The following is a 24,526-nucleotide window of genomic DNA, read 5'->3' as shown; positions in this document are numbered from 1 at the left end:
AGGCTCTTGTCCCAGTAAAAGATTAATTGGGAAATGGAAAATATGCCATTGATCTTGTGACTTATCAACATTTTTTGCCGTGTGTATGTGTGTGAGTGACATCTCAACCAGCTTGGCCGATGACTGGGATGTCCTAATGGTCTTTTGCCTCCTGTAACTGACTGATGTTTGGCACACACACTTCCACACACTCACACTCGCCACACAGCGACGCCATAATTAATGATGAAAAATTGCTACCCACACACACACTCCCACACACACCAGCTCGCACACACACTTGGACACTCAACATATGCAACAGAAGGAAGAAATGAGAGGTGGGGGGAAAAATATAAAGCCATTTGGTTTTGTACGCTGGAAATTAACATGAAAAGGGCAAAGCGCAGCTGCCATTCGCGTTTGGCCGAATATGTGAGATCGGTCCAAAATGCCCCCGAAAATCCCAACCCAGAGTGGTCAACGCCAGAAGGTCGCCCGGAAACAAGAAAAAAGCGCCGGAAAAACCCCCTCTGAAACACATAAAGTGGCACACTAAAGCTGCGAGCTTGGCAAAGTGATTAAATTGAGTTAATTATGTCCACCGAGAGAGAGTGTGTTAGAGCAAGACAAATACGAGTTTGAAGTTGTACATAAATTATTACAAGGATATTAAATGCGGCGCACAAAACAGGGGGGATTACCCAAGTATTAAGTGCATATTATCAAAGGCCGTTAAATGCCAGAAATAAAATATTTGGCCTGTGTGAAATTGCTTTAATCAACCCTTAATCTTCATTACAAAAAACCACTTTGTCTTTGTTAAATCTTTCCAAAGTTGTTTCGGTTTACATTTTTATTTTGCGTTTCCCTAAAATATTTCGCATTTGAAAAGCATTTGGCATCGGGGGAGTGAGTTGCCATTTCGATTGAGTTATGTCGCGAAAATTTGCCTTACGAAATCGAACTTCTATCAAAGTTTATCAAAGCCAAAACATTTAATGGCTGTGCAAAATGTTTCCACCATTTTTTGCTTATCCCTTTGGACCAGCCAGCTTTTTATTCGCATTTTTTATTTATTTTGTTTAACGAGTAGTATGGTGGCCCGGCTCTTATCTAAAAACCCGTTAAATTTATTATGCAACATTGCGCGCGGGTGGAAAATGCGATTTCTCATTCGATACAGATTCAGGTAAACATTCGCAGTGTGTGTCCAGCAAATAAATAAAAGCGAAAATTTTCTGCTGGCGCGTGTAACGCGAAATAAAAACCGAAAAACATTAACAAGCGGCGGCGAGAAAAAAATGTAACTTAATTGCCAAACACACATGCACGCACACAAAAGGGTGTTGTTTTGTGTCGTGCTGGCTGTTGCTGTGGTTGTGTTTTCCGCGGAGCCTTTTCCGGGGGTCGGAAAATGGGGCGGACCTTTCTGCTCTTGGCGTGCGTGCGCCGTGCGATATAATTTATGTTTCAATAACTTTCGAAACTCATTGAAAAGTCGCTTATGTTTGCTTCAATGGCAGCAGCAACAACAACGCGCACAAGAAGAATGCTAAAAGTACAACAATAAATTGTTTGGATTTACTTATGCGAAGGGGGAGGTGAGTGGGTGGTGTGTGGGTGGCTGGGTGCCGTCCTTTTCTTAGCCGGCACTGCCATTTCCCATTTTACTCAATTTTTTATTGTTGCTGCACTTGAGCGACCCCGCTTTTGTCTTTTCACCCGCAAGAAAATTCCCGCTCAACTTGCAAAAGTTTTTCGCTATTTTCCCTCTCATTCCGTTTCTGTGAATGTGTTTTGTTTGCCATTTGCTTTCATTTTGTTTTTCCCCGGCTATTGCCTCCCTTTTTTTGAATTTTTTTCTCCTTCTGCCACTGTTGTTCATTTTGTGCTCTTAAAATTTATTTGCAAGTTTTCTAATTTGTATTTCACTCCATTTTATTGTAATATACAATCTCATTTGAAGTGAGATATCTCAGGGCATCTATCTAACGCAGAAAAGCACAAGTACAACAGGGAAAGGGATGAGTACAGAGAACGAAATTTGATTGATTGGAGTAAATTCTAAATATACAAAATATAAAGGAGCGAAACTTATAAAATACAATATGCTTTGAATATTAAAAGGCAAATTTATGATCGAATGAAAATATGTCTGTATCAAATGTATTTCCTTCTAACTTGAAAACTTCTAAAAAAGTCATAAAATTACAAATAACATTCCTTTTAATGTTGGCCATTAAATTAAGCCCTATTTGGTTACCTATCATTACATTACATTACATTACATTTGTGTTTAATGCAAACATGAAAAACCCCAATATAATGCTCTGATTAAAGTATTACAAAATCGATACTGTCCTAGTAGTTAAGATGTTTGCCTAACTCTAATTGTGAACTTTCTTCTGAGTACATTATTTTTTCCCATGTAACAAGTCAGCGGAGGTGGCCTAAAAGTATGCAATGCCTGCTGATGGCTGATCCTAGCGGTGTATCCTTGTTTCCTGTTTCGGGACTGGGGCGCATATTTATTAACCACACTGTTGATTCTCGCTGCGGCAACTTTGCGTGCAGCTTGTTGCTCCTCTGTGCCCCTTTTCATCCTCTTTATCCATACCCGTCTTCCGGTTTTGAATTTTGTTGTCGCACCTTCTCAGGAATTCTGTTTACATTTATTACTTTGCGCAAGTTTAAGTGAAAAATTTCCATAAACATTCTTTTAAGCGACATAAAGTTTTTATTAAATTTTGCTAGAAATCCCTGACACGATGATATCAGGCAACAACGGCAACGGCAGCGGCAACGGCAACAAATAGAGCTGCGGAATTTACAACTACCAGAGGGTAGAACACCTGCCACCCCGAGTTGCCTCCTTTCAAGATACTTTTCCAAGGGTCGGTGGTGGTTCGGTGTTCAGTGTTCGGTGCTCGGTGTGTTGGGGAGGCGAAGTGCCAACTGTTTTACTGTTGGCAGTACGAGATACTGCTCCAGCTTCTGCTGCACGCAGTTCATAAAAATTTTGCCAGCCAACATGACATGCACAAAGGCGAAAGGACACACGGCTCCTGATCCTTCCTGCGAGTGGGAAAGAGTCGGGACGAGGGGTCGAAAGAGAAATGCAGGAAGGTGGCATAAACTTTCGTCGCTTGTTAACCTGAAAGCTTCGCCGCCACTCCACTGACATTAGATGAAATTCAATTAAAACAAAGATATATTTCGTTGGACAAATTCCAGCAGGAGTTGTTTAAACCGGGGGGAAGGAATTCTTTAAAAAAAAGGTGACTTCCGTGCATTGTGTATACGCCCCATAAAACGCTTAATTAGAGCGAAAAGAAAACGGCACATAAACACTTGCTATTTGGGCGGTCTTTACCTTTCTTTGTAGAAAGTTAAAGTAAACTCTATGAAATGCTCCAAACCAGCTTATTTAAATTAAGTTTTTTTTAAATAAACGCAAGTCGTGGAAAGTAATTATTTAATTAATTAATTAGTAAGCCTGATTTCTTAATTACAAAAGTAAAAACGAACTCTAAATCGCATTTTACTACATCTGACTTTAAATACAAAATCTTAAAAACATATCGGCTAAATAAGCTTAATTAGAAAACTTTTTAATGCCTTTCAAAATTAGGTTAAAAACAAAAACTTTCTCAAATTGCGTATACGCCCCGTGAGAAGCTTAATTATTTGAACAAGAAAGCTGAATACATACACTTCCGGGTTGAACAGTTTTAAATATCATTTGGTGTATATTGAAATTGAAATTGACTCGTTTAAACGCCATCTCATTATTCATACTGTCCGCAAAAACCAGCTAATTTACGTTAAGCATTTTTAAATAAGGTCAAAGTGCAGGGTTGGCTGTGCGGTGGGTGTGGGAGTGGGTGGGGGGTGTTCTGGGGGTATTGGCCACGTTCAGCCAACTGAAAGTTGATCGAAACCGCAACAAATGACAAACGTTACGGGAAAAATACACAACACAGGAATACACACACATGACCAGAGAAAAAGGGGGAAAAACGGAGTAATAGGTAGAGGAGTAACACAGATGAAAAAAAATAAAATCAATGAAAATGAAAACCAATTAGCGGTTAACCAAACTGTTCAAATTTGGAAATGGATGCAGCCGTGCATGGCCATAAACAACAACGGCAACAAAGATGGCTGAAACGGAGGGAGATGGCAGATGAGTGATAGAGAGGTCAGTAGCAGCTAGGCTGAAAGGTAAAAGGTTGCTGGGGTTACAAATTTATTACGCCAAAATAGGAAATAATTAAAATCAGTCCAAACGCGGATACAATTTCGTTTGGAGTGAGAGAGAATTTTTTGTCTGATAAACTAAAGGCTATCGCTATACAAGAAGATACAAAATAATAACAAAAATTGTCGTATGATAGAAATATTAATATTTATTTAAAGATAAACAAAAAATTGTACCTTTTAAGCTTCAAACTATATTGTGTTTATTTGTTTAGCATCTAATTTATTCATATTGCTGATACTGATTTGGATGGATTTAAAAACGTATAATTTAACTTTGTATTTTTTCCATTTCCCATAAACTAGGAGTACTCTTTCCCAAAAAATAATGTATACTTAGCCCCAGAAAATAAGGATATCATTCAAATATCTTTCCACCACCTTTTGTGCACAACTCCTAAATAAATTACAACTCACCTGGATCTGCGCGTCGTGGGATCCTTCATGACCATAGCCTCTGAGATATCACCATAACGTCCGAAGTAATCGCGTAAGCTCTCTGGAAGAAAGATAAACAAATGCAGTGAATAATCAATCAAAGCAGGTTTATGAAATGTCCTGGGGTTACACTCAAGTACGGCCATCAAAATCACGACGCCAAAGTTACTAATTTCGTTACGCGCTTAATAAAAATACAGAAAAATAAAAGGGAGAAAAACGAATTTCGCGTGGTGCCCAAGTAAACAAACTGGTTGGGGGCCCAAAACTTCTTCTTTTCGATGGAGGAGGGTCTCCACAAAAACACCCCGATTCCACACCCTTTTGCATACGCAACTGGACATTATTCACATGCATACTCGCATAGTACACAGACAAAAATATTTTGAGGGTTTTATTAAATTTAAAAGCGTTAAAAACAGTTACAGTTGGCAACTTCTTATAAGATAATGATTTATTTCATTTTAGTAAATTTTATTTTTATTTACATGTTTTACATTTTCTGTAACTAAAATTTTTTTATCTATGCAATTTATATTTGTACATTATTTATTTATTTTTCTTACTCATTCATTATTATCACATTTAAAAGCGTTAAAAATAGTTACAGTTGCCAACTTCTTATGAAACTAAGATTTATTTCATTTTAGTAAATTATATTATTTTATTAAAATGTTTTACAATTTCTCTAACTAAAAATGTTTTATCTTTAAAATATTATATTTGTACATTATTTAAATTCATTTGTGAAACATCTAAGTTAAATTTGTTTACATATTATATATTTCTTTTTCTTATTCATTCAAAAGATTAGGGAATTATGGATCGACCACCCAAACTCCTATTTATAAGTTTAAGTAACCAAAGCGAATTTTAAATAATTCTTAGGTATTTCAGCCTTTTTTGTAGTATTTCTCAGTGTGTAAGCACACACAAAGCATACAGACCACTTCAGACTCGCTGCTTTGGTTGCCAGCGGCAGCTGTTGTCTGCGGTTTTGCGAGCTAATCTGACTCTGACTCCGGACGGAGGATGCGGATGCGAATGGAGGATGGTGGATGTAGCACGGAGGATGGAGGACGGGGGCGCAGGACTCCGCCCGGCTGGAAGCACTTCAGCGGCACGTACGCACACAAACGCAACACTGAAGTTATTTCAACAAAATTGCCAGACAAACGGGAAGGGGGCCGCACGACAGATACCAAGGCTCGTTGGCTGCGATTTAATGCAGCAAAAACAAGCAAAATAAAACCGATAAAGTCATCTCTCTCGCCCGTCGACTGCTGGCGGAGGAACCCTAATCCAGTCGAGTGTCGACGCTGGCGTCATAAATTCAAACTACAATAAAAATTCAATAAAACAAACGATTTTGCCGCTCGCGCCGCGTGGCCAAGACGCTCCGGCCATAAATGTGGTGCGAGAAATCGCACCAGGGAACCAGCAGCACCACTACCCCACCACCCCATCACCACACCACCCCATTTCAGAAATCGCAGCACCACCAGCACACACGCACCAAAAACAGAGCTAGAGCCACTAGTTGCGCCTTGTGTCGATGCAAAATGCCACACTTAAACAAAATAGTTAAGGCACTCAAGCTCTGTTTACTTTAATAGTGAAAGTAACAGGAAGACTAAGAAAGGTAGAAGTTATTTTCCATATATTGTAGTTATAACCTTAATTTTCATAGGTTTTTTCTACAATATCCGAATTTGTATTTGTATAAAATGTAAAATTTGGAAATGTGTTAATTAAATTTGATTAACACTTAAAATATCTTAGAAGATTTATGGGCTGAAGTATAAGTCTTAAATACTTTTTCCCATATTTTCCAAGTACAACTAAATGGTACATTTTCAATTTTCTTAACGTATTTATTAAATTGTATTAAATCCAAATTATTTTCTAGTTAATAAAAATAATTTGTATGAAATCTGGGTAAAGATATGAGTCTAATTTATCTCCAATTTCTATGAGTGCAGAAGGGGTATGAAAGGGGTAGGGAAATGGGGTGGAAAATGGGTGGTTAGGGTGCGGATGGTTCCACACACAAGCAGACAGTCAAGTGGGGGCAATGCAACGCGAAACGCGAAGCGCGTCGCGTGATTTACATAAGTATGCACAATAATTATGAACAATAAAAAACAATTTGTTTGCTTATGACAGTTTTGGAACCATAAATAACAACAGCAACTGGCGCAGTGGTTCGAGTGGCATGTGGATGTGGAAAATGGGATATGGTGAGGGGAAATGGGAAATGGGAAAGCGGGGGCGAGCAGAAATGTGTGCGTGTGTGGCATGCAAATTGATGGGGCAGGCAAAGGGTTGCGTTCCATTTCGTTACGTTCGTTGCGTATGTGTATGTGGCGCTGCAAAGTATGCTACACTTTAAGTTTTAATGGGCAATTGCCTCTCTATGTTCGTGGGCGAGGGGCTGCGGTGGGGGGGTGCCACTATTCTATGGCATGACTTGGCCATTAGTTGAAGTTGAGGTGTAAATAAACCAGTTGGAATAACCCCCGCTCCACGCCTGTGATTGAGTGGGTCACGGGAAATGAAAACTCGCAGGTCATTTGTTACCGTCGGTCATGAAGTTATAACGCCATTTGTTAAGGGTTTCCTATCGAATCCATCTGTATTTTCATATCAATGTATTTTTAATTTACTCAATTCTTTTTTATTCAATTTAACCATTTTTTGATCCATGTTAAGTGGCCATCTGGTCATTAATAAATACAAAAGCGCTCATAGCTATTAACTATAGTCTATTTTATATAACAATTATTTAATACGGCATTGAATGAGCTAATAATATGGTAATATTATTAATATAAGAACGCAAATCATAATTTCTATTAGGGTTTTCACTTCTTTTAATGTTCTTTCTAATTGAAAAATTTTTATATTTTCAAAAACAAAAAACAGCTTGACTTTTACCTACCAAAAAAAAATCCCTAAATATCACGTTCTCCAATCGTAATGCCACTAGGTGCTACTAAATTTAAATGTGTTCCCCAATTACCTGCCACTTGCAATCTGTTTAAGAGTCTAGATTTCTGATTTACATCCCCCACTCATATCTCAAATCTGATTTCCGGTGAAATGCCGAAATAAAGTCATCATCAACGTGTCAATCAGTGTGCTATATCTCACTTTTGCAGCACACAATATTTCAGACATGGAGCATACCTTTCCGCCCAATTAACCCCTTCGCCGTTTCTCACAGTGCACCGACCCCCTCCCCGTTTTGAAACCCCCTCCCCCTGGCTGTCATCCAATGCGACGTTCAGTTTTGAGTGACAGCTGCAAAGTTTGTTTTGCATTTCATATTTGCGAGCTCGTCTGCAGCCCCCCCGCAAAACCCCCTTTCACCCTCTTTTTGGGAGAACTCAGTGCCAACTGTCACTTGACCGGCCAAAGCCCGCCTCCCTGCCACGCCCCCGCCCCAAAACCAACATGGCCAATAGAAAAGCTGGCAAACAAAATAAATGTGTAAATGTGAAGAAGCAAAAAACTGGGAACAAAAAAAGAAAGGGAAATGGTCAACAAATTAAAACGCGGCAAAATAAAAATAAAATTAAAATTTATTTGCTACCCAACGGTTGGGAAAAAATAAAAATAAAATAAAATACACATAACAAAAACGGAGGGGCGATGAAAGGAAGGACGAAAGGAGCAGCGACAAGAGCGAAATATATTGTAACGGGCCAAAAGCCAAACTTGGATTTAATTAAAATGTTTACCACAGTCATTTCATTTTCATAGCCAGCAAACATAAATTTTGAAGAGGAAAAGCGTGTGCGAGTGAGAGGCCCCAGGACCGCAGAGCGAAACAGCTGCAAGAAAATGCCAAAAACATTAAAGTTACCACACCATACTAACGGAAAAGTGGAAGTTTTGATTGTTGCATTTTTGGTTTGGGGCAAAGAACAATAAGCGATAAACAAAATAGGTTCAATCTGGAAGAGAAAATGGATTTGCAGGTAATTAGTTCAAGCAGGCACACACACACATACACAGACAAGCACACACAATCCAAGACCAAATTTATCCCGAATCCATTTAGTGGGATTATTTATAAGAAAACTCCCATTCCACCAAAGGCAATCCGTTTTGCGGTTGCAGGCATATTAACCCCTTAACGTCCTGGCAGGCCTTAACCCCTCCATGGCCCACCACCCCCCAGAAGGTCCCCAATAGGCCACCGCACATGTTGTCAAAAGCACAATGCTGAAACCATAAATTTATGTGCTTTCTATTGTTTTTGCCAAAGAAAGCGGAAGTTGTGTGCTCTCTGCGGTGAGCTGAGGGGTTGGCAGGGGGGGCGGGCTGGGTGCTGGAAAATGGGGGAAAACTACAGAGCAGCAAAACAGCAACAAAAACCAGAGTGAGTGAAAAAGGTGTGCGCAAAGGGATTTCAATCAATTGTGAGGCGAACTGAGGCAACTGGCAGCCAGAGCAACAAAAACTAAAGCTCAGCCTCTGTTCCGTTCGGTTTAGCTCTGCCCTAACCTACACTGACAAAAAAACTATACAAATAGAGAATTAGCTTGTAAGTTAGAACAATAAGATGTTCTATTTTTAACAGAACTGCTGGCTTTCTGTTTAAGGGAAGAAAACTGCTTTAGTTTCAAATATTTTTAATTAAATTATAGGCAGTACTTTTATTGTAAAAGTGGAAATGAAAGATTTGTATAAATTTGCAAAATACGAGACTAACTAACACTTTTTTGCTTTTGGTATTGTAGTTGAATAATGTATCTTAAACCTCAAAACTATTAATTATTTCCTAATTAGAAAGTAAACCACGATTTGAAATCCCTATTTGTTTGCCTCAGCGTATCGTTTTGTTGGAAAACGCAAATTGCTATTTTGTCTGAACAGCAAACGAGATGGCAATTCACTGGAAGACAAAGATGCACGAAACGAGGCAGAAAGAGATAGGGCCATAGGCCAAGAGAGAGACGGGTAGATGGACCAGTAGAGCCTGTTGTAACACATCCCGGTCGTAGCATCATTTTTCATGCGCTCCAACAACTTTTGACAAAGGTCGGTCAAGCAAGTCTTAAAAACTTTGCGACAAGACAACGCACGTTCCGTTCCAGGTCCCCTTTGACCCCGGGAATCTTCGCCCTTCTAGGCCTGCCTTTCGCTTAGTGAATTACGCCGGCTTTAAGGGGTTAAGGTTCAGCCCCGAGGGCTACGGGTAACAGTTGTCGCTGTTTGCTCTTCGCCCTAAGCCGTAAATAATAATATTTGGACAAGTTGCCAGGGCGAGAAAACGAACGACCAATGCACTAAGAAATCGAGAATAAAATACAGGTAAAGACATAAAATCATGCCCAGTTATTAAAAGCCTTTTATAGCAGAGACTAGTTAAATATTTTAATAAATTATTCAAAAAACATTGACCTTAAATAAATGTATCAAAATTCTACTTTAAGATGTTGGTTACTCTGTATAATCAATAAGGTTGGACATAACTGAATAATAATAATAAAATAATAAATAATAAAACCAAAAACCGTATCTTAAAATTATAATCAAAAAAAGTATTGCCTTCACATCTTAACTTACCCTTATTCATGCATTTTTTGAGGAAAATCTGAACAACTTTGATCTCTTAAAATAATCTTTTCCTCCTTTACATAAAGAAGAATAAACAATACTTGAAACACTTTCAGACTTTGCATTTTAAGGAAAGGAAAGACGTCCAAACAATTATACCAAGATAAGACCCACTTTGATCTCTTCACCTAATCTGGGCCCGTATAAGGAGCAACTGTTTTAATTATGATATGCTTAGAGGAGTTTCAAGCCCCTTTGAAACTTTCGCGGTAAACATCTCCATGCATATGAAACTAAGCTCTCTGATTTGGGATAGATAAATATATGGCAAAAACTTTACCATGCCCACACGCACACGCCCCTTTGGAAAAACCCTTTCCCACGCAAAATCCCTTAACCCTACTCAATAGCTCAAGAATGGAAAACTTGTTTACAAGCGTCAACATTTTCACCTGATCTACGGAAAATGTTTGGCCAAGTTGGTGCGATTTATGGCAATGGCAAGTCATAGACTTATGGATTGCTATAACTTGCAAATGGCACTTACCATAATTGCATTGGATATTGGAGATTTTCCGGGGTAGGGGGGGGGATTGCTTGGACTGAGTCGGCAACTTTGAATAATTTATGTGAGCTGCGTTCAAAGTTGAGACGCACAAATTAAAATCAACGCACCAAATGATTGATGAATGGCCGGGCTACGAGTGTTCCGTATCTGGATTCGCCTTTGTTTCGGGTCAAGTCATTTAAATACAGACAATGGGTCACAAACACAAGGTAAAATCCAAACTAAACAGAATGTCAAAAATCAAAGTCCAAACTTGATGGAAAACAAAAGCCGGAAAGTAGGCAAGTTGAAGAAGCGCTGGTTAAACAAAAGGCGGTAAAAACTTTCCACGCACACAAAGCCAAAACTTTTGGACCAGAAAGAAAGTGAGCTTGTGGTGGGGGTAGGGGGCAGGGGGTAGGCGGCAGGGGGATGGGATGTTCTTATCTCTGGAAGACACGGGACCCAGGGCAGCATCAAAAGCATGCTAATGTCCAGCCCTGGCCGCAATACGCCCACCACGTAAACAACGGCGCAAAAAGGGGGCCAGAAGAGACAAAGACCCAGACAAGAGCCGAGAAGTCAAGCACAAAAAAGGGTCAAGATGGTCAGAAGTGGGAGGGGGGGGGAGGTATGAGTTTTCCACAGGATATGCGACGACTGTGAACGCATACGAATCAATTGATTTGGGAAAGTGCGGCGGCAGGACGAGCCAAGCTAAGCCAAGCCAAGCCAAACCAGGATGAAAGGTCTTGGTCTCGATCTCGGTCTCGGTCTCCCACTGAATGCAAAGTCTCAGCTCGTTTCCTATTCCGTCTCTGAGCTCCCACTTTTTTGTTGCCAATGCAGCCAAGTGGAATAAATTTCCAGCAGTCAAGGTAAATCGTCGTGGAAATCACTGAAAGCAAATTAAAAAGTAACAGCCAGGAGAAAGGGGAAACGGATGACCAAAGTCAGGTGAAGTATGTAGATAGATATGCCACCACTCACTCAGGCACTGCAAGAAATAGGTTTATATTGGCATTTAAGAAATTATCAAACAGTTTCCATATCTCTTATTTCCAATTTAAAGGTTAAAAGTTAATCTGTTAATCATTTAACTCATTTTCTTATATTTATCACCAATTTTTGACTGATTAATTTCAGAGTGTTGAAGAATGAAGTTAAAGTAACTATTTTCAAACAAAGATAACTACTAAGTATATGAATAGAACTATTTGTGATTAAACAAAAATGAAAAATAAATACTTAAACTTTTTTGGAATGCACGCAATTAATCAAATTATAGGATTAAAGCATAATTTCAAGGACCTAAAGAAAACTGAAAATTAAACTATGTTTCAAAAGAGAAGAATTTCATTGAGAGTTTTGAAAGGAGTTTTGTTCAGTGTTCAATGATATATTTTCTATATAGAGAGACAGAGTCAATAAGGATGATGGGGATAGAGGAACAAAAGGGTCAAGCGCTCGACGCAATAAACCAAAATGCGACTATCGGTCCAAAAGGAGGCGGTGTCCGGAAAGATGGGGGAGCTCTAAAGGATTTCCTTATAAATTATTGTGAATTTATGCGAATCATTTCCAGTTGGATAGCCGCCGCGATGGCGATGACGCAGCCCCCTTTTTTGGGCAGGAGAAACAGGAGGAGCGGGAAAGCCGCCGAGGATTTTAACTTTATAATTGAATCCATTACTTAAGAACGTGCGTCCAAGATTTCGACGAATTAAAGTGTTGGCAGCCCCTCTTCCTCTGCGATGAAACCCCATCCATCCTGGGAAATCTGTACCGCTGATTGCCAAGAGTAAGGCGAGTTAAGTTCTTGGTTTGTTGGCTACACAAAACCCCGAAATAAGTTTTAATTACGGGCATATGATGGTGGCCGATAATAATAATAATAATAACGGCAAGCGAGCGCACGAAACGAAACCTAACCGAACCAAACGAAACGTTGGAAAAACTTTTAGCGCCCCGGCAACGGAGACGGACTGAAAAATTCTATTATAATTAATAGCAGAAAATTATGAAATTAATGCAAAACAACAAAAACGGCAAATAAAAAAAAACGCACAGCAGCTCAGCCAGAACAGCAGCCCGAAATTGGATTCATTAAAAATTGAAGTGGGTTTCGTGGCAGCTCGAGCTTATCCCAAAAACTTGGAATGCAGCGAAAGGGTTGCAGAGGTTAGAGGGTCGACCTCAAGGAGTCCCGGCAATAATTGAATCTCTCAGGTCGCTTTGGGCCAGAGTCGGCATAGATTTCTCCAATCACATTTCAGCTGTTTAAATGTTGATGAGGGCCAGATTAGAGGTTACAAATTTGACATTCCACTGAGCGCATAATCAAGAAATGGACTCAACCGAAAGGCAATGGATGATAATTGAGACAGGCACATTTTCACAGCATTACATCGTGCCTAGAATAGAATCATTTCATCTGAAATTTATGTTTAAGAATGTGCCACCAGAATATCTTTTATGATAAAACCAAGTAAGGATGCAATTAAATCCAATCCTATACAATATTTTAAGCCTTCAAAACCTATTTGTAATTTGTTATGTGTTGTTATTTATTCGAAACAATTCGTAAGGCAATCCATTCGTAAATATCAACTTATGATATTTTTTGAAAAATATATTATAGTACGCTATTTAAGCCATTTTATTGCTTAAAAAAAAATGTATAGTAATAATAAACCAATTATCTCAGAAAAATGTTATGCTTAAAATGTCAAAACAAGCACTTACAATTATATTACACTTATTATTGCGCGATTATAATCGTAAAGCAATAATATTCACATTAGCAAGTTGTTCACATCTATTTATATTTATTATAAAGTCTAGTATATTTTAAACATCAATTATAATTCAAATTAAATGCAAATTAATTTTAATTTGACGTTTAATATGCCATTGATTAACATTTATGAATTGATATTTGAAGTATGAATTTAATTAGCACAAATTGAAGCAACGATAGGAATTATAATTTGTATTCTGTATAACATTTAAATCAGAATAATAGTTTCTGAACCTGATCAAGTTAATTGAATTTTCAAACACGTGAGATGTATAATGTGCAATCTGAGTTTTGCGAGAGCTCTTTAAAGCTTCAAGCTTAGCCTGTTCCATTTCCATAACGTGTATCTCATATCCCCGTAACCGCTTTTTGTTACATTTTCCGACAGGATTTTCCCCTGCAGGTTTTGTTTTTTGTTGTTACACGCAATTTTTCATACTAATTACCAAGCAATTTAGTTTTGTGTTTACACTCGCTGGCTGCTTGCCCAGTTGATTGGCATTGGCAGCGGCAGGTGGCCGCCTCATTAGTGGCTTAACTTGCTATACAAAATGTGTGGCACTTATGGCGAACAGAACTGAACCGAGCCCAGAAGTGGTGGCAACATGAAACATGAAAAAGCAGCAGCATCGAATTGACACTTAACCGGAGAGGCGGAGGTGGAGTGCAGGAAGGCAACAATAAGCAGCCACACGTTGACCAGCCGAGAGGATGGGGGAATGGGGCTGCGGAACGGGAAGTGGGTCCAAGGATGGGAGCTGCAGGAGCAGCAGGAACAACAGCATTACCAACTGTGTAAACAAAAACGACGGCGTCGAGGACAAGGCAACAGCACTCACACACACTCATACACGGAGAAAAAACAGGAAAACTGAACGACAATTCTATGTTTCTTAAAACATGCTACTCAAGTGACATCCAGAGCCAAGTTTCAAGTCTACTGATTCAAAATCTTAAAGGGAAAGAGAGTTTCAAACGTCGAAATATCATTTTGGTTTGTATTTTATGTGGCTTAATATTTAAGAGATAGATAGCCATAAAAGGAACTAATAAATATTAATTAAAAGGAATAATTATTTTACAAGATTAAATGATATAAATCACATTTTTAAGTTTCAGAGAATTACCGTCTATATCTTCAAATTGCTGTACAAAATTATGTCATAATTTCCTTTTATTAATGGCAATCCTACTCTTGATACTATAATGTATTTGACTTGTAAGATTATATGATTTATCAAATTGATGATGCTATGTATACATAAGAACACCAGTAATTTATTAATGAATTCTTATAGCAAATTGAACTTAGTTTTATTTTAAGCAAAGAATTTTTCCAAGTGCGAACAGTGAGCAAAGAAACAGGATGGGGAAACGACAGCGACAAAGCCTGCCACATATCAGTCAGAGATGAGACAGAGACAGAGACACGGACAGAAGCGGAGACAGGGACGGAGACAGAGGGTCTGGGAAACTGGGAAAATGGGAAGCCGGGAGCCCGAAAGCCGGCGAGAGATCCTTTAAAGTCGACCCGGGCACTTGTTGGTGTCCATAAGCTGGCTGGGCAAACAGGCAAACAAACCCAACTAACAAGCCATAAGATGACAGCCTGCCAGTGACAAATTGTGCCAAATCGAAATGGTAAACAAATGCCAGCCAGTGGAAGAGAAATGCCAATGGAGAAATGTCCGAGAAGCTGGGAAAACTGGGAGACGAAGAAACGTCAGATCTCTATGGCCGCATGGAAGCAACAAATATGCAAATTTTGCACATCTGCTAATTTGCTAAGCTGAAAAATAGGAGCAACAGGAGATGATGCAAGGGAGGAGTGGTGAAAATATTGATGCGGAGCAATCAAATGTGCCTCGGGGCGTATGCGCAATATTGGAGGACCAGTGGAAAATCGGCCACAGATCATAGCTTACTTCGGTCCACTTTGTGCGGCATTAGCTGAGCAAATAATCATTACATTTTCCATTTGTTTTTTTGAATACATATATATATATATATATTTATCTGAGTGAGTTTGTGCGTTATTTTTGTTATTTTTTCGGGAGTGTATCGATAGCCCCACAAATAAAAATCTTTCACGCATTCCCAGCACGTACCACATGATTCCCACCCCCAATCCCTCTCATCACTCGACCGCCCCCTCCCACTTGACGAGCAAACAGCTCTCGAGGCATAAGCCACCCCCCCTCAGAATCAACCATCCCTCTAGTTCCCCACTCCCCCGGAAAATACCCCACAGTTTCCTCCATTTAAAAAAGTATCAATTTCATTGTTACGCGAGCTCGTTTTTTTCCCCTGTTCCTCTCTCTTAGTGTTTTGGTTCTTTATTATATGGTACATCCTCGGAGAAGAGTCTTATGAATACCATAAGAAGCTGATAAAGAATAACACAGTAAAGTGAAGTGGGTTCAGACTAAAGTGTGGAGGAGATTATTGAATAAAAATCAAGCACTTGAGTAAGAAAAACTTTACACAGGAAATTATGATTATGGTAAAAAGCAAAGTAGCAAGAAAAACGAAAAAGTCCATAGAAAATATTGAATAGATTTTTCAATGAAATTTAAAAAAGTACGAGTAAGTTTTCTATCAAAGAAATTCAACTAATTAAAAATAAGTTTTTTATAAAAAAAAGGTTAACCAGCAAGGAAAGCATTACTCAAATTTATAAGGGAAAAATTTAATAAAATAAAATTTGTAACCCTTAGTTTTCCTCTTATAGCTTAAGGGCTATTACAAAATTTGTTATTTTAATTCTAAAACAATTAGTTTAGTAAGAAATTTGTTTCTGTAAAGAGTGCCTCCCATTGTTGATCTAAAGGTAAGACTTAAGAAGTTGAAGTACACACTCCCAGTTAGGGTAACAAATATTCGAAATTCGCCTTGGCATTTCCAGATTTTCTCATTTTCATTTGACTGTGCAAAGTGAAATAAATTTTGAAACGGCAATTGCACGAGGGCCCATGGCAATATTAGATGAACATTTTCCGCAGGACCCGGAAAAGGAGGCAAAGGCAAAGGCAGGACAACAAATTATTGCCCAGTCATGACGTGAGTTTTCATTCGACTTTGAGTTCTTGCATAAAATTTCAATAAGGCCAAGTAAGCAAATGAGTTTTCTTCGAACGCTTTTTCTTTTTGTTTTTCAAGTCCCCTCGCCCAGCCAACATATTTTCGAATAGATAAAGTACCAATAGTTTGTTTTAAGGCTGTCCCTAGTGTCAAATTGAGCTAATCAGGCTCAGGTTGTGCCCGGAAAGTTCTCTTTACTGGGGATAATGCATCATTTTGTGGTCAAAATGGCAAAAGCGTTAAGTTTTTATGGCCAACGACTTTTTGGATCTAGACCAAAAATAATCTCCTGCTGTTTTGAGACCGAGTTTGCTTGTTTGTTTGTTGGGAGTTTCGCTCGTTTGCTGTGTATTTTATTTTATCGCTGTTGGCAGTCAGACCGAAGGCAAACCGAAAACCAAAACAACAATAAAACCAGTCAAAAAGCACTCGAAATGCCAAATGAGTTGAGTTGGCACCGCCCACCTTTCGCCTAATGGCCAACCCACGCCCCTTTTTGGGTGGGCGGGAAAACTGGAGCTTTTCTCTGTGTGAGGGCTCACCTTTTGCAATTAATCCGTGGCTGGAAAAACCACCGCCTCCGCCTTCGCCTTCACCGCCTCTGCCGACTTCGTCTATGTCTATGGAAATTTTTGGCCCAAGAAACGGCAGCATTTCCTATTTTCCCCCAACCTCCGTTGTGTTATCTTCGTTTTTCATAAACAAAATGGGAAAATCTGTTTTGGCTGCCAGCGGGAAAAACAACAACTTCCAGCTGCAATTTGGCAGCGTTTTGCGGCGCGGATTTCACCGCCTCGCTGCCAACTCCCAAAAGCCCCACCGCAATTGCTACTGCCATTTTTCGGTCTCAAGTGACAAATATTAGAGGAGTCTTTATCGCTAATTAGACTTTGTAGCCGTAAATCTGTTGTCATTTGTTGTGCTTGCCATTTCTGGTTTTTCTGGTCGGGGCGAAGGTCCTGCTGTGCGAATGCATTTTGAAGTTTGCCAACTGATTCCGGAAACATTCGAGACTCCAAGGAGTTTTGGGCTAAGAAGTTAAGCCTGGTGCTCAGAGCTGAAGGAAATGCCAAAAGGAATGGGGATCGGGGCTTACAGAAGTAATGACCTGGAAGTGACTTTTAAATGAGTTCAGAAATTGTCAATATATGATCGAAACACTCCAGCTGCAGACATCTTTATTTTTATAAATCCTCCTACAGCTAATTCAGATCATTAAATAATCTTTAATGATAAAATATTATTAAAACAATTTCTCGCATTTATTGATTAGGGATGCGCTGTTCCCTTTAATTGGTTCATAAGTGCTCACGGTAAAATCAAATCACTTAAGCCTCGAATTTAAAATTTGTATTTATCTTCTGACTGTGGATACATGCAAAGAAAGCCTAAGTAGTTTTGGAATATTTGTTTTTAAATAATACAATATAATAATACATATTTTGACAATTGATTGATTATTTATATTAAAATACAAATTAAAGAAAGCTCACCTAAATTATAATATTTCATAGTATGAATAATACAATCAAATATAAGCTAAGTAAAATCATATTATATTATATTTCAAATTAGATTTAGACAATTTACTAATATAATAGTTTTTTGTTAAATATTGAAGCAAGCTTGATTGATAGTTTTTAACGTCAAAAAGTTTAAAATGAGCATTAGCTTAAATAAACTTGTTTGAACATATTCTTAAGTTGTAGTAATCAATTTTCAACTGATCAGTTCATTATTTGCCACCATATCAGGTCCGATGACACCACAATTTTCGTGCTGTGCAATTATAGTTATTTCTGGTGCACCACAGGCGGTGATGGCAGTGGCTAACTATGGAAAACAATGGCCTTGGATTGCATCCAGCTGCCATTTCGAGCGAATGGCAGACGAAAACGATTCTGCGGATACGGATTCACCAGCGAGACAAACGACAGGAGACAGCAATGGAGAACGAGGAGGAACGGCGGGCTTTCTACGATTATACGAATTTTTTATGGCACATATGAGACTAATAGAGAATGGTCGGTGGAGAGGGGCGGTGCGGGATGTAGGCGTGGCTGGAGCAGCTGGCGCATGCCAAGAAACGAGCCGAGGCCAGTGGCAATTTATGCGGCTCAGTGTTGCATTAAATGTACAGTGAAATGCTTGAGTTAATAAAAAAAACAAGAAATATAAAAAACAGCCGGGAAAACCCAAAAAATAAAAATAAAAAGGAAAATGAAAATGAAAATGAGAACGAAAATGAAAATGAAAATGAAAAAGGAGCCCAGGCCCAGAAAGAAATCCTTCAGCCGCATCTAGCTTGAAGTGTGGCCGGAAATGAAGCGTCCCCATTTGGAGGTAATAAGTGTTTTCGGGCTTTTGTTTTTGACATGCCCATGATGAAGTGGGGTATCAAGGTTTTGTCGTGCAGAATGTGACCAAATGGGAATTTATCTTTAAAATGAATGTGATCAAAATGGATTATTGACAGCGACTTTGATGACAGGGGAAACAAAAAGGCAATCCTTTGGGAGAACCCTAAACAAAACTTAAAAATCGTTTTAATCTTAAGTTATTTTAAATTATTAATCAAAAACTTGTATGCTGGATTACTTGATTTTCAATTACCATTTTGTTTGTGTTTTTCTTATCCTTTTTATAATTTATCTATAATAGGTTTCTAAGGCTTAATACATAATGTAATGCTTATAAATTTCTGCAAAAGTCACTTATTAATTTGGTAAATGTTATTAATCAAACTGATTTGAATGTTTTGTATAAAAAGCATTCCAATCAAATATTGCTTATATTAGATAGATTGTTTTAAATTACTACACCGATTTAGATCTGATAATTAGTTTTCCTTTAATTGAGTAGTTCCTTTTGAGGTAAATCTTGAAAATATAGATTCCAGCAACCAACTTTCCAGAGTAGCTCTGCTTCTAATACTTTTCCTGTTTAACGGGTGTAACCCTGCTGCTTTTCACTCCGTGTACTTCGCTTTTCCAGAATTATTCTCTGAGACGAATCCTGAGCGAATCCTGGGCCTAACCAAGCGCAACCAAAAACTTAGTTAACATACGCACGCACACACACACATACACACACAGCTCACTTTCCCCCGGTGAAAGTGTGTGTGGCATGTGTATGATAAATAGCTTTCAATTTATATGCCTCGAGGGCGGTCAGGCCAAAGTTTTTGGCTCTGGGATTGCGAGGGAAACGGGCGAAGACTTAAAGGTGTTCAAGGGTCATTTATCAGGCAGAGCGGCAACATTTAGCGCTACCTTCAAGCCCCCGACATAGGTGGCAGGATGTGGAGGTGTGTCTAAATATACCTGTGTGTGTGTGTGTCTGTGTGGCAAGGAAATTTATGCGCTCCGTCTCCATTGGGATGCTCACTAGGGGTCAGGGGTCAGGGGAGGGGCAGGGGGGATCGGTCCAACTCCTCCGACTAGTGGACTATTCATTTCGATCTGAAAGTGAAAATCATTTGCAATTGTGGCAGTTGCCGGTTGGCAGTTGGCAGTCGGCAGTCGGCGACTTGTAATGGCTTCGTAGAGCGGTCGAAATTACTTTAACCCACCAGCTGGGTCCTCAACTAACTTCTCTCTCTGCTTTTTGCACGGAGAAAAAACTAATGAAAGTTACAATTAAAAATCGTGACTGAAGGGTTACCAACTGGCACTGGCTGGCAATGTAATGGGTTTGTCATACCAAAAACTAAATATAACTGCAGTTTCTTGGCAGTCTTTATTATTATTTTTAATCTATTATTTTAATCTATTATTAATTTAAAAGGCATATACAATCCAATAAAACATTTTAGTATCATATCTTTTTTTTCAATAGAACATAAATTCCAATAAAACATTTTTAGATTTGTAAAAAACCATAGTATAATTATTTATCTAAAAAATAAACATTTAATATATTCTGTGCTCATTTCTAACAAGCAAAATTGCTGTTTAATACTATTTCAAAAATTTTACTCAGAGTTAAGCTTATCATAATAATGCATGTGTTTGCTTCAAAAGATAAATGGTGTTTTGGGATTTGGATTAAAATATTTGGAGTTAGTTGTTACTTATAAATTGTTTAAGTTTTGGTAACATATGGTTTTTTGGCCCTGTGTATCTCCTTTCGCCTCCCTGTCTCTCCTCTAAATGAGTGAGTAAATGTGTGTAGCTGTCGACAGGTGTGCAAGTAATTACACTCACACCCATCATCAGCAGCCATCGAAATGGGGGCCGGGAATTGGGGGCTGTTAGTTGAGAGGGGGCGTGGCCCGGCCTTTGCATACCCGGGCACACAATTTATATTTGCCAAAGCTGCCGCTGACGCTGATGTTCGGGCATCAGGGCTTCCAGGCAGACAAGCAGTCAGTCAGGAAAAATGGTTGCCATTTCCTTGGTCTCGTCAAAATTAATTAATTTGCAGCGCTGCTGCAGCAACGACGTCGTCGGCCGACGGCAGCCTTAGCTTCGCATTCCATCTATCCTGCGGTTATGCCTTAGAAAGCCACCTCTCAGATCCCCACCCACACACAGTCCACAAATCAAACCGAGCAGGCAGCAAACGATTTACACTGTCCAACAAGATGATTGACGGACCAAAGGCACTGCGAGAAATTACGGTTCAAACTTGAGCAATTAAATTCTTTACTAGTTTTAGCTTTAACTTATTTACATTTGAAGTTAAAGGATACCAACATCATTTCGTTGAGTTTTTTGAATTTGAACTTGAATTTTAGCTTTAAGCTAAACTATTCCATTTATTCAATCTTATTCTTCACCATTAGTTAAGTAGCATAAAGAGAAATGTATATTACTGACACAGTTTATTGGTAGATTTTCTTCTTTATGAGTTCTTGGCTTATGGCTTAGAATCAAATTCAATGTTTTACTATTGAGCTACAAAGCAATTTTGTTAACAAAAGCCGGGTGTTATATTTATAACACTTGGATTTGTATTGGAAACTTTGTTGCCGAGTGAAATCAAATCCTGGGGTCAGATGCTATTGATTACCAAAGTGCGAGCCAATTGAATTGAATTTGTGCTACAAATCAAGTAAGCAACTTAGCAGCTAAACAACAACAACCAAAGCCCGGGGCACAACCACCATACCTATCCACCCCCCTCCATCCCTGTTGTCCACGTCCCTGTCAATAGCTGACCCCAATCAGAGGGGGCAAGACACGCACACGGACACACAAACGGCACATGGACGTGGGCGAAGGGAGGGCAATCAATTGCAAGGAATGCGAGAGCAACAAAAAATGCGGAACAGAAACAGCGGGGGTTGGGCGTGAATCCGTCTTCAAAGGCCGAACTCTCCACTACCCTTAGAGCATGCTGTCACCCTTCAAGCTTATTGCCATATTTTAATATATTTTTGGTTTTCGGGGAGGAAAACTAAAAAGCGGCTTATTAGATATGACTGACTTAAAACGTTTTTCTTATAAGACTTTTCTTTTTACTTCTTAAAGAAAAGGCATTTGAATTCAGATCCAGAACCTAAACGAGGATATAAAAAAACCCCTAAGCGAAAAAATTTAGTTACTTCCATACATTTTTGGAAACATGTGTTTAGTATTCAAAGGCATTTTCCCCTAGCATTGGATTGAAAACAAACCTTTTAGATTCAACTCATTTGCAATTAATGACAACCAAGAAATTGAATTTTCTATTTATAGACACACATAAACAAATAACAAATAAAAATATAATTTCATTATTTTGATCAGGAAAAGGTTGACAAACTGCCCAAAACGAGCATAAACTTTCGAAAAGAAAGGGTGGCAAGGAAAATGGCATGTCTGAGGATAAGAACGTGGCAGGAGCTGCTCGCTTTTGGTGCCACTGCTGCCCCACGTGGCAGTGAAGTGCCGCTATAAAATACTAATCCGCATCAAATGAATGCTACATCAATCTTGTGTCGGGCGCAGGCGGTGGCTGATGCGTCGCCAGGTGCGTGAGGTGAGGAGATCCAGGGGAGCCTGGATAGCCGGGGCAGTCAGGACAGCCAAGAGCCATCAACCATCCGCCGAAAAGGATGCAGGATGCACGAGCGAGCCAGCGACGACGAACTGGTTGCAGGCGCAACTTTAATTTTGTTACTAAGCCCGGACAGGAACAGCGTGGGTTTTCCAAGAGGAAAGCGGAAAAGAGGTGCACGAAGAAAAAAAAATAGGATAGCATTAATTTGCAGAAAAAAATGCACAGTCAATTTCAGTTTGTAATAACTTTAACATTGTATTTGTACCGAATTTGTAAATATCATAAATAAAAGCCATTTTATATTACACATTCTTTGCTTTTCTTTTTTTACAAAATGTTTTTCTTATCTTTTAGGTAAGTTTATGCCCTATGAGTTATAATACCAATTAAGTGGGCTTTTTCTTTCTGTGTAGGGTAAGCGGTAGGAGCGACTGTGGCAGTGTCGGTGGCAGATGCCGTGGAGGAACCGCTCAAAAGTCATTTCCGCAAATGTTGTCGGCATCGTTGTCGGTGTCGCATCCTCGCTTCGAGGATTGCGGATTCCGGAGGCGGGAGACAAACGGGCAGCAAAAACTACGGATTAGGGATTTGCGTGCACATAAATGAATTTCGTGTACGTACGCATGGTGGGCGGGTAGGGGGGGGGGGGGATGGAGGACTGTGGTGGGGGTTGAGCCTCCCAAGGGGATTTTAGGGGGTTAAAGGGCACTGGCGGGTTGAGTGGTTGAGCAGTAGGAGCCACCTAAGCCCTAAGCAGCTGCTGCCGCAACAGTAAACGTTATCTACACACGTGCAACCTGCAATGTGCAACATGCAACCAATGAGCTGGCCCTTCATTTTCCACGCACCTCCCCCCACCTCCCCCCTTAAGCGCATTACAACCCCACTATCCTTCGTCCTATTCCAGCTTCCAGCTACCATCGTCGCTGTTTGCATTGGTGTGCAATTGTTGGCATTACGTGCCACTCTCGATTGCCATTCAATGGCAGGAGCAGCAGCATCCAGCTTTAGGACGGGAATCCCCGGCAGCAGGATGAAGCGGAGGTCGGGCGCAATCCACAGCCCACGCAGAGCCGCCAACTATTGAATTACTTTCAACCTGCGACTGAAGATTGCACTTGAAATAGGATTCACAGCTCACTCGCTCTCCAAAAGCTTCAGATTTTCAATTTCCGTTTCCTTTTTTGCGCTTTTCCAGCCCGCCCCCCTCCACATTCCCCTTTGATCTGTGCGTCTGGTAGTGGGATTGCGATTGGGATTGGGTCCTCCGTCTCCGTGCTTTTTTTTCCCCCCGTTTTGTTCATGTCTAAGCAAATGGAATAAGCGCGCTCATTGCTCGGGCTGGTTGCCGATGGATAGATGGATGGTTGGATGGATGGATGATGCGGGAGGCGGGTGGCGGAAGGCGGGAAGGGAACGGATGGATGGGAGCACGGATGGATTGATGATTCCCGACGAGAAACTATGGAAACTAGGGACATGCCCTTTGCAGGGGTTTCGTCTGGGGTTCAAAAGGTTGAAAGGGAAAGTTTTCATCTTATGATATACATTTATAAGGTGTCAAATAACAAATAAAGAAAACTAAGCTTAACATCATTTTATAAAATAATTCAAATTAAATTTACATTATTTGCAATAATTTAAAAATCTCTTAATCGAAAGCTGTTATGTACATTTAATATTTTGACAATCGATCTAGAAATGTTTATCTTGCATATATTTTTCCGGCCTGTAAAATTAACTGAGCCACTTATCATGTTACTATTCCATTTAGGTAGTATTTTTTCCTACCCCTGAAATATTCATGGCTGCCACTACAAATGCCCTCCTATTTGGCAGCCCAAATCGCTGAGTTTTGTGTGACG

General features: G+C 39.5%; 1 protein-coding gene across 7 annotated transcripts in view; it reads right to left on the bottom strand.

Moving 5' to 3' along the window:
• LOC108048668 (RNA-binding protein Musashi homolog Rbp6) overlaps positions 1–24,526 on the bottom strand; it is a 188,880-nt gene that overhangs the window by 116,405 nt on the left and 47,949 nt on the right. For all 7 annotated transcript variants that reach the window (XR_006417579.1, XM_017129482.2, XM_044459254.1 and 4 more), the window contains exon 4: positions 4,660–4,741. Coding sequence is in view for 6 of the 7 variants with exons in the window: in XM_017129482.2 (XP_016984971.1) it covers positions 4,660–4,741 (82 nt within the window). In the remaining variant the exon portion in view is untranslated. The remainder of the gene's footprint in view (positions 1–4,659; positions 4,742–24,526) is intronic.

This window comes from Drosophila rhopaloa, unplaced genomic scaffold (genome assembly GCF_018152115.1).
Source record: "Drosophila rhopaloa isolate 14029-0021.01 unplaced genomic scaffold, ASM1815211v1 contig_185, whole genome shotgun sequence".
In the NCBI taxonomy this organism is placed as follows: Eukaryota; Metazoa; Arthropoda; class Insecta; order Diptera; family Drosophilidae; genus Drosophila; species Drosophila rhopaloa.
The sequence above is the reverse complement of the archived record's forward strand: the minus strand, read 5'-3'. Positions and strand labels throughout refer to the sequence as shown.